At 43.3% G+C, this 10,995-nt stretch overlaps 1 protein-coding gene across 3 annotated transcripts; it reads left to right on the top strand.

The window, feature by feature from the left end:
* Nucleotides 1-1,875: 1,875 nt before the first annotated feature.
* Nucleotides 1,876-10,769, top strand: dusp27 (dual specificity phosphatase 27). Of its 3 annotated transcripts, none has more exons than XM_010753424.3 (6): nucleotides 1,876-1,958; nucleotides 3,827-3,967; nucleotides 4,328-4,446; nucleotides 5,876-6,107; nucleotides 6,304-6,521; nucleotides 7,565-10,769. In XM_010753424.3, exons 2-6 carry the CDS (start codon nucleotides 3,849-3,851, stop codon nucleotides 10,363-10,365), a joined length of 3,489 nt encoding a protein of 1,162 aa, XP_010751726.3. In that variant the 5' UTR covers nucleotides 1,876-1,958; nucleotides 3,827-3,848; the 3' UTR covers nucleotides 10,366-10,769. The 3 variants fall into 3 exon arrangements, with proteins under 3 accessions (XP_010751726.3, XP_010751724.3, XP_019113816.2); XM_010753422.3 differs by having other exon boundaries at nucleotides 4,328-4,455; XM_019258271.2 differs by having other exon boundaries at nucleotides 1,877-1,958; nucleotides 3,834-3,967; nucleotides 4,328-4,455.
* Nucleotides 10,770-10,995: the final 226 nt, after the last annotated feature.

The following is a 10,995-nucleotide window of genomic DNA, read 5'->3' as shown; positions in this document are numbered from 1 at the left end:
TTTGCTTTTCATCCTCTGCTGTGTTGAAATCTCTGCAAATGGCCCAACTGGCCAACGTGCCACTCCTACACAGCTGGAAATGCTTTAACATGAGGAAGAGTGAAGAGTGTTTTAAAACCAGCTCAGTGTACATTTTGTCCTGTTATTGTAAAAAATAAACAAGGTTTCAGTTTAACATGGAACTTTGGTACTTTGTTCTTGTCAGACAAAAGCACTTTGGATTATTTTTCAATGCAATAAAAAGTGTTAAAAAAACAAACATTTGCAGGCTCATCTTTTATAACAAACCTCCGTGGCTGTGAAGTGAAGCCAAAAGCTGCAGTTCCTCTTGTCGTCCATTTGAGGCCGGCTCCAGAAGTGAGTCAGTCTCCATAAGTCCCCATGTTTCACAGCAGAAATAAACATGTTTACAGCCTGGTACAAAAAACAGTTTTGGTCTCTGTAGCTTATTTACACATTCATGATAACTGTACTGAGGGTGAATTTATATACAACTCACCTGTTCAGGTTATATTAAGGCTTAAAGTTATGCAGGATTAAGAGCGTGGACGCTTTGATTGACAGGTAGGTGCCGTTACAGGTGGCTTGTTTGAGCAACCAGGCTTCATTCGGACCACCAGGTTTTTTCATAATTTTTATATTAGCCGGAAGAAGCAGGACTATGAACGTGGTGGCACATGATGTCACACATACACCATACAAAGTGTTTAGTGCCTAAATTGTTGTAAGTTATACCCTTAAAATATCTCTCAGGAAATGAAGAAGACATGCAACAGTCATGGTAGGTTTTCTTTCCGTAACCCACATGAAAGTAATCGTTGTAGAATCACTCCGACTTTTAAAAAGCTGTCCACTCACACCTCACTGGACTCTTTCTCCTCTGTCTCAAACAATCCGAGTGACCTCACATCGGTGACCGTGTGACTTAAATTTGCTGCAGGTTATAAATAGACGCGTCGATTATCAGCTGACTTTTAGATAAACACGAGCAGTGTTCAAGCTCAAAAGACAAAGATGTTCCTGTGAGGGGAAACTCTGCTTTGCAAAGGCAGAAACGTAACAACAGTCTTTCACACTAAAGTAACTGACCCTCACAAAAATCACAAGGTCTATGGATTATTTTGGATTACACATATAAAGATTAAAAACTCCTTTTTCAAGGTTACAAGGCTGCAACATCCAAATCCATTATTACATACTGCATATATCCAGATATCTGAAGGACAGCGCCCACTTGAGGCCGGCTCCAGAAGTGAGTCAGTCTCCATAAGTCCCCATGTTTCACAGCAGGAATAAACATGTTTACAGCCTGGTACAAAAAACAGTTTTGGTCTCTGTAGCTAATTTCCCCGTTCATGACAACTGTACTGAGGGTGAATTTATATACAACTCACCTGTTCAGATTATATTAAGGCTTAAAGTTATGCAGGAAATTCAGAAACCTGTTGGTGACGGCAGAGATACGACGTCTATGTTTTATACTCTCAATGGATCCACCTGGACATTTAAATATGTCAACTTGGGACTGTTGGAACGTCTGAAGGTCAATTATTGTTTGACCATTTTCTGACCAAACGTATCCTGAATCCCACCAAGACTAACTCCTCAACTTTTTCACAACTTTTGAGGCTTCACGCAGAAGATTCGAACAGGGAGGACAGACACAAAGAAGTACAGAAGGAAAGGAGGTAGTAATGAATGAAGGAAGGAGAATTAGAGAGGAAAAGGGAACAAGGAATGTAAAATCTGAATGAGTAAACAGTAATACTCCCCTGTCTTCACAGCTGTACTCGAGTAAATGTACTCAGTTACTTTCAGCTCTGGTGTCGGGTGTCTCTACAGGCCTGGTGGGGGGAGGTGGGTGAGGGACTCTCTCTAACTTTAGTGTCGTTCTGGCCGCCGTCAGCTTCAGACGACCTGCTTCAGAGTGACACTGACTGACCGCCATCAGCACCGAGGTACGAGAACACACACACACACACACACACACACAGATGTGTTGTTTTATATGAAGCTTCTTCTTGTCTATTTCTGTGAGTTTTCTCACTTCTCATCAAGTGCTGATGATTTTGTGTTTCCAAAGCTTGGAGCTGTGTGGCCTTTCAGCGTGCTGCTGATCTCAGGCCTGTCAGGCTGAGAGGCAGCTGTTGCTCGGGTTAAATATAGATGCGCTGGAAGGCCTCAGATCACACACTTAAACACACACACACACACACACACACTCTCACATTGTACAAACAGATACACAGCAACAGCAGTTTGAAAACTTCATTTTTTTTGTACTTTAACAGGACAAATATTTGTGATTTTAACAGTTAATTTACTTGTTATGAATCCTTCAAAGTTCATTTACTTTAAAAACAACAGCTCCTTAGCTTAGCTTAGCATAAAGACTGGAAACAGATGGAAAAAGTTAGCCTGGCTTTATCCAATAACAAAATTTGCATTTAAACATGTTGTATCTATGTAGATATTTATATGTGTGGATGTGGTGGACCGTTTCTGATGCTGGATCAGTCATGTCTATCTTCTCAGCTGACCCCATTTCCTAAAACTCATACAAGAAATGTAAGCTTGACTTCTTTTTTGTTGCTTTTTGCTGCTACAAGCCAAATGTCTGTCAGGCCTCGTCGTTCTTGGTTGTTCCACACTTGGACGTTTGCCTTGATTTCCAGTTCAGCCACGCTCGATTCGTTTCAGACCGAGTTATCTCGATAACCTTTGGACGGATTGGCATGAACGATGGTTCAGATATTTATGGATTTATTTGTGTAGTGCATTTCTTAATATTAATTTCCAACCCTTCAACCACTGTGCCAGGTTACAGCGCTCTGCTTCTGACTCACGTGTCAAAGTGAGTCACTCTTTTCTGTTTTCCTTCGTTGACTAATCAGAATTAGCAACAGAACATTTTTAGAACTTATTATCACGAGGTCAAAGGCTGTCCAAAACTGAGTTTTAATCAGAACAGCTCATGAATTAATTCATAAATAAACTAACATCAGATGAAGAAATGATCTAAGTTGTGAAATAATTACCAGGTAAACAGTTACGAGGTAAAACCCACACAGAAAAAGGTTAGTAGGTGTTTTATGTGCCATGTGAAGATCTGAAAGTCAACAATGAATGTTTGAAATCAGTGTGAAAGATGAATTTAATGAATTAATTAATGCAGAGAGACCAGAATTGAGGTTAAATATACCTACCAGCTTCATCATTTTGACCGCTCGAAGGCGACGGAGGGAAGCATGAGTCATACCTGAGTAGAGGACCTGACAGTGATGTAAACGGGAAAGAACAGAAGCACGTACAACCGTGTGAAAATCTTTTTTTAACTTAACTTGAGTTTTCATCGAGTACTTACCGTACTTAAATACCTTAAATGATTTTTCTGTGTTTGAAGGTCATGCCATGTGCAATTCTTCTTTCCGTACTTATACACAATTTCCCTGCGGGGATTAAAGTAAAGTATTTCTGATTCTGATTATAGTCCCTGTTAGTTCTTTTGATTGGAGTTCCCGCTATTTCTAACGCAAGTCTCACATCTACTCAACACCCTGCTATGTAAATTATGAATAATAGGCAGCACTTGAAGCCATTATTCGACCCATTGCTGGATACTTGTAGCTCGGGTCCGGCTGTTCGCTTTATGAGCAATTTGCCGCCCACTTTGTGCTGCAGAAGCGTAGTCGGTTGTTAACTTTAAGGTGAGATTTAACATCGTCCACAACGTGTACAAAAATCATACAAGAAATAACAGCAACATGTGATGTAAATGTCGACAAACCTGTCACTAACAGCGTCTGATAAATAACTACACAAACAGGGAAGGAGGAAGCTTTGTTGCCATGGCGTCGAACAATGAGAGCGAGGAGTCTGAAGATCAGACGGTTCCTGGTGGAGAGGAGGAGGAGGCGAGGACCGTCCAAGGGATCCAGTCTCATTACCTCCGCTGTCCGTCCCCGAGGTAGGAGACCATGTGTTTACAATTAAAAAGGAATTAAAGAATCAAGAATAGGTCCAACACAAGCTTGGACACGGACACATGAAGCTGCACTTCTCTGGATTCTTTGAGCCAACATAAATCTGTAAAGGCCCCCAACCGAGCAGGTTTTACTGTCGAAATAGTCACTAAATCTGGTCCAGAAAGATCTTAGTTTTATTTTCTTAACCTCGCTTAATTGCTTTCCATGTTCCTGTATTATTGTGTGGTTCATCTGACAACTTTATTACATATTTTGTGCCAAGTCCAAATAAGTAAATCAACACTTTCTGTCTCTCTGCTTTAACTTTTCATGTGGTTACTTTCCCGGCTCTCTCTTGTCAGTTTCTCCATGGCGTCCGAGTCCAGGTTCTCCATGATCTCGGGCTCCGATGCGGCGAGCATCTTTATGGAGCCCATCCACCTCTCATCAGCCATCGCCGCCAAGAAAATCATCAATGAGGGTGAGACAGGTGATGAGAAAAACACGACACTACGAAACAGCTTGTGTTTTCTCGTAGTGGTTTCGGCATATTTTGCCTTGCTGTTTTTCGCCTTTGTTTAGTATTTGTGAATGTGCAGCTGTTCTCTCTTAACAATATTTAATCAAGTCATACATTCAAAGACTGCACTTGAGTGCACTTGTCCAAATGTCCATTATATTTTGCTCTGGTGTCGAACAATGAGTTGATCACTTGCTTGAATTTGCATTAAAGTACCATAACAGCTTAGATACAGGTTCTTTCAGGCTTTATGTTATTTCATTCTCAAGTGGTGTTAAACCTGGGGTCTCCAATCAGTGTAAAACTGACAAAATTATGACTTAAATCAGGAAGTATTTGTTCAAGAAGTCATCAAGGTTATGAATTTGGGTTCAATATCCATCCCATCACTTTGTGGATGAGGTGTTTTGAAGCTTTAAGTTTGGTATAATGGTTATCTCGCTGTCAGAGTTTTTCATATTACAGATAAACTAACTAAAATATGATTCTAAGAGGAGAGGAATCAGTTCAGGTTCAGTCTGAAACTGAGGCTACACATGGTACAAGGACAGAGATCAGATTGGATCACCATCCTCACAGTTTTCATGAGCCTCTGGGCGCTCTTCACTGATCTAATTTGGGTCTGTATAATAATGATCTCCACATTCAACAGCTCTAATTTGGACAAATATCCATGAGTTACTGTGAATGCACGCTCCGTTCCCTCCGTTTATTACGGCCTCAATGGAGGAGCAGAGTCGAGCTGATTGAAGGAATTAGATCATATGAAACATCAGAGAGCTGCTCCTGTATCTGAGTTCTTCTTTGACATTACGTTACATTAACGGCAGCTTAATGAATGATACATGTCTCATCTGCTGGGAGGACGATGGTCCCTGATGCATACAGCTGTGGCATTAATGAGTAGTTTGTTTTGATGTTCTGCTAGGGCTGTAGCTTCACAGCATGCACGCATCAATGTTGTTTTAATGTATGTCTTGGTCTTTGAGCTGTCTACATGTGCCTTGTTCATCCTTTAGCGTGATATTAAAAGTATACCACAGCAATCATTCCTGGGGCAGATCTTTGCTGCCATAAGGGAGGCTTTGGCGCCTTTATAACCATAGTCAAATAGCTCAATAGTCGCCAAGTCAAGAAAATGAATAGCTACATAATACACAAATCTTCCAAGTTGGCCAACATTTAGCCACATTTGGCCCAGTCTTGGATCCTTTTGTCTATTGTCTGATTACTCTTACCCTCTGGAGGCAACAGACAATGTTTTAGGGTTTCCGAAGGAGCCCGTGGATATCCAGAAAATGGATCCCATTAGAAAGCTTCTGGTGCCAAAATCCCGGTTCCTTGCCAACAATCAACTGGTATCACAACAAATAAATTCTTTCCTTCTTAGAGTTGCCGCCTCGCAGCGTGCGGGCCGAGTCCATCCCGGAGTCTATGTTGGAAACCGCCGAGCAGCTGATGGTGGAAGACCTCTACAACCGTGTCAAGGACATGATTGATGACCGCAGCCCCTACAATACCCCCTGTGTGCTGGACATCCAGAGGGCCATGGTGCAGGACCGCATGGAGGCTCCCATCAACCCTGTGGACGAGGTGTGGCCCAACATCTTTATAGCCGAGAAGTAAGTCATCACAGCGGAAACCATGTTTCTCTAATGAATGACAACAACCTGTTGTTTGAGACCTTACCTGGCATTACCACCAACATTTTTAGGAATCCATGAGATCCTTCCTAACAAACAAAGACGCAGTCTTGGCAGTTTTTTCATTCATGCTACTGCTATTTTATATATTTAATAAAACAGGACTCTTTTACAGATCTGTTGCGGTCAACAAGGCTCGTCTGAAGCGAATGGGCATCACCCACATCCTTAACACCGCCCATGGCACGGGGGTCTACACAGGCGAGACTTTCTATGCCGGCATGAACATCCAGTACATGGGCATCGAGGTGGACGACTTTCCTGAAGCCGACATTGCGGTGCACTTCCGGCCCACCGCCGAATTCTTGGATGAAGCTCTGCTGACACACAAGGGTGAGAAACGGTTTGTTTTGTCAGAAAATCTGAATATTAAATGTAATAAATGAAACAACAGCTGTATGAAAGATCAGATGTTTACTTAATTACTACTATTACATGTACTTCTTCTCTTATATACCCAGTGGTGTAGTGCAGCATATACACAGGTATACAGAGCATACTCACTTATTTTTCATCATTAAACTCCTCACGTTTCATGAATGGATGGAGCAAGGTGAAATCTGCTCTTCTTTTGTGGCAGATGTTGGTTCCACAGTGCTAACATACTCCCTGAAGACAAGTAGCACAAGTTGAGTGACTATGTGCGTAACAAGGACAATACACAACACATTTATTTGAGCTAAAAGGACATTTTTTATTTACATGTTCCCAGGCAGGTAAGGGAATATTTTACAGCCAACAAAAGAGTCATTGGGTCAAACAGTTTCAACACCTCAACTCTTATAATCTTATTAACAAACTCTAGTAATAACTGTGTGTCTCCATTATAAATTGTCATAATGCAAGCAGGGTTAGGGTGCTCGAGGTACACTCAAATGCAGACGGCTTGTTCAGTTCAAATAATTTAATAACAAAATGGCAATGAACAAAAGGCTTAGGATGATGTGGCGGACAAGGGGTCACAACCAGGGAATGCGGTCCAAAACAGGCAAACAAATCCAAGAACCAAAAGTCCAAATAAACAGGCAAGGTCCAGGAAAACAAAAAGCAAAATGCAGTAGGACTAAGCACTAGAAAAGGGCTTGACACACAGTACGGTGACAAACTAATAAAGACTGAAGGGGAAAACACAGACAAGGGAAAGCTAATGGAGAACTGGTGAAACTAATCAAGGCGTGGCGGACAAACAGGCAGAAAAGAGGTTCAAGGATCGGAAGTAAAACAAGAAAAGACACTGAAGGAGAAAATACAACAACTTAACAGAAACCCAAAACCACACAATATTTATTTATGTGTTTATGTAGAAAGTAAAGATAAATGTCAGTATTAGCCTCAGAAATACAGAAGACTATAATTACTGTTTTGTTTCCTTGCAGGAAAGGTTCTTGTTGTTTCCATGATGGGCATCAGTCGCTCTGCTATACTGGTGGCATGCTACCTGATGATCTTCCAGCACATGAGCATCATGGAGGCCCTGACTTCCATGAGGAAAAAGCGTGCCATCAACCCCAACGAAGGCTTCCTGAAGCAGCTGCGAGAGCTCAATGAGACCCTGATGGAGGAGCGTGATGATGACGACGAAACGCTCAGCCAGTGCTCCGTCATTGATGCGCGCACGCGCGCTCAGATCTTCGGTGAGGGCGTGGACGACGATGACGATGACACGGACAAAGAGGAAGAGCAGAGTATGATCGAGGTGAAAGCACACTCCATCACGATGGAAGAGGAGGAGGACAAAGAGAGCGTGATGAGCAGTGTCGCCTCCTCTGCAGCTGCTGCGGCGCTCAGGAGTGGATTGATCGGAGCGCAAAATGGGATGGACAACCAGGGATCGGCACACAACCAAGAGAAGATCGTTTTACCTGAGGAGGGTGGTGGAGAAGATGGTGACGATGAGGACGGCCTCGACAGCATGATCCACGAGTGGCAGCGGAGAAATGAGAAATATCAAAACGATGACTGGTGGGAGAAGCAGCTCAATAGCGACGATGAGGATGGGGAATCTCTCGCTGAGGGCAGACCAAGGAAGACGAAGGAAGGTCTAGACGCTGATGTAGAGAGTATTACCAGCGAGGACGTACAAGCTGTAAAAGAGCGGGTGAAGCGTCGGACCAGACGTCCACCCTCAGACACGATGTCCACCTCCAGCTGCACAAGTTACTCTGATCTTTGGAAACAGCGATTGAGGGAAATTGAGGAGCAAGCTGCTGCTCGCTACCGCAAGAAAGAGGATGACGAAGGCAGCGAGAGCACAGCTACAGAAGGCGGAGAAGGAGGGAAGAAGAAGATTGACGAAGAGGTGGAGAGCTTACTCTCTGACACCAGTTCCATGTACAACTTTTGCCATAAGAATAAGGAGAAGATGTCGCCCTTGGAGCGTTGGCGGGTGAAGAGGATCCAGTTTGGCTGGAACAAGAAAGATCGAGAGGATGGAGAGAAAAGTTCAATCGGAGATGGAGAAAACGGAGATGGCGAGGGACAAACCAAGACTCCATCCCTCCAAGATGTTAATCTGACAGCATATCAGTCGTGGAAGTTGAGGCAGCAGAAGCGTTACGGGGAGGAAAACACAGATGAGATCTTGGAGATGAGTCGTGGTGAGGACTCTGCAACAGTTAAACGGAGGCAAAAACGTGAGGAGATCCTGGAACGTTCAAGGAAAAATTTAGAGGAGAGTCAGTCCATGTGTGGATGGGAGAATGAGAGCTGCGTCAGTGGAGGTACAATACCTCTTTCTGCCTTCTGGGCTGGAGCTGGAGTCACAGGTCCACCAAGTGTTGCCAATGATGACAACATGTCTATGCTCAGCGGCAGGTCATCTGTCATATCTTCAGTTTCGCAGGCTCGCAGTACGAGATCAGCAAAATCTACAGTCCCAGTCAATCCCATGACACCAGTTCCTCCCATCCTTCCAGTTCCTACTGTCCAGGGTCCCGGGGGTGAACCAATGGTGAATCTGGCTAGCATCCAAAACTGGATTGCGAATGTCGTCACTGAAACTATCAAACAGAAGCAAACCGAGATGAGCCTGCCTCCTCCATCACGTGCTGGATCAGATCTTAGCTTTGGCGGCGCAACAAGCATGATTTCAGGCCGTGGCATGGATGATGACAAAGCATCCTTGTTGAGTGGCACGTCCTATTCCAGTAGACTGTCTCAGGGTCGCGGCAGGGCAGCATCAGTCCTCTCGGGTGGCGGGCAGAGCAGTGTCACTGGTATCACTGGAAGAGGCTCTGCTCTGGGATCTAGCCTTGGCACCACCTTGGGCTCCAAGAAAAACAAGATCACCACCACTAGCGTCCCACTTTTCAGCCTGTTCCAAGACCAGGTCGATATGGGTAAACTGGATGCCATAGACAAGGAGATCAAGTCCGAGATGAGGGACAAGATGGCTACCTATGAAAAGAAGAAGATCTTGGAGGACAACAAGCGGAGCACCCTCTACAAGAAAAAGAAACCAAAGGAGGACGAAGAAGAGGAGGAGGAGAGGATGAAGAAAGAGGAGGAGTTTCTTGAAGAAACAAAGAAAAAGGAGAAACCTCAAAGGAGTTATGGTCTCTCTGGGTGCTTGAATCTCAACCCTGCCCTGGAGAAAGACAAGAACACCAGCATTGACGACTGGCTGAAAAGTGTCAGACCTCCTGAGAGGAAACCAGCCTCCGCAGAGATAGCAGAAGATCCCTACGACGATCTCGATGCCTCCGCTTCCGAATTTGATTTCTCAAGCCGCAGAGCCTCATATGCTGTCAATGATGAAGAAGATGAGGAAACTTATGGCATTTCATCCAGATACAGATCAAGGTTACATGAGGATCCATTAAGTGAAGGCACAGAATATTCCTGCAATGGGTTCACGCAATCCAACAGCCGAGCGGGGAGGTCGTACGGTAGTTACGACGAAAGCGACGAGGCGACTGAGAGCTACGGCGACCTCTCAACAAAGAGAAAGTTTGCTCATCATTCACGGTATGAAAGCAGTGACACGGAAGGGACGAGGAGTAGGAGGGAGGAAACTACAGAGGAAGAGGAGGATGACATTGCTACCTTTATCGCTCAAACCAGGCAGAGGATCAGAGCTCGGGCTGCCGCGGAGGCCGAAGATGACGAGGTGCTCGCAGCTTGGAGGGCACAGCAGGAAGCGAAATCACAGAGCAGAAGCGAATCTGCAAACTACTGATGCAAGGAGTTTTTAGAAAACGAGAGTTAAGGGCTAATTCTGTGCTGCTGCTAACTTATTATGGATACATTTGGTTTTGTTTTCCAGAAATTAAATATCATCTGAGGCGTATTGTGCAAAACATCTCAAACCTTTTGGACACAAACGTCGTGAGGTGGATTAAGGACTTATTTTCTGCACTATTGTTCAGTAATCACTATAATAACATTTTGTAAAGTGTGTTTCACTTTTTTTGAATTGTGGATGTCTGTATTTGGAAAAAAAACCCTGGTTTATATCAATATAAATAAAAAGAAAAAGCAATTTTGCCTGCTGAGTGTTTAGCCTGTATTATTACTAATGACTAAATATAAGTAGAGTTAAGGTTTTGGTTGCATATTTTCATAAGAGTATAGTGAAACTCTATATTTGTACTGTTACATTATTTTATTATTGCAATAAATGATCTGATGAATTATGTTATTTATTTATTTAACAGATTCTTCAAAACAGAAGCTTTAATAAGTAATTTCAACACACCATAACATTAATTTCACTGTCTGTGTAAACACACAGGACAAAGAAAGAGATGAGCTGGGAAATAAAGATATTTTAATTGATTTAACCTTGTATTTCTGCATTATACGCACA

The sequence above is a fragment of the Larimichthys crocea genome, chromosome XIX, assembly GCF_000972845.2.
Source record: "Larimichthys crocea isolate SSNF chromosome XIX, L_crocea_2.0, whole genome shotgun sequence".
NCBI lineage: Eukaryota > Metazoa > Chordata > Actinopteri > Sciaenidae > Larimichthys > Larimichthys crocea.
The sequence above is the reverse complement of the archived record's forward strand: the minus strand, read 5'-3'. Positions and strand labels throughout refer to the sequence as shown.

What these genes read in the sequence shown, in the direction of transcription:
- dusp27 (XM_010753422.3), top strand. Translation starts at nt 3,849, where the DNA reads ATGGCGTCGAACAATGAGAGCGAGGAGTCTGAAGATCAGACGGTTCCT. An exon ending in CATCAATGAGGGTGAGACAG is followed by an intron (nt 4,456 to 5,875) that starts GTGATGAGAAAA and finishes TTTCCTTCTTAG; the next exon opens with AGTTGCCGCCTCGCAGCGTG. An exon ending in AACATCTTTATAGCCGAGAA is followed by an intron (nt 6,108 to 6,303) that starts GTAAGTCATCAC and finishes ACTCTTTTACAG; the next exon opens with ATCTGTTGCGGTCAACAAGG.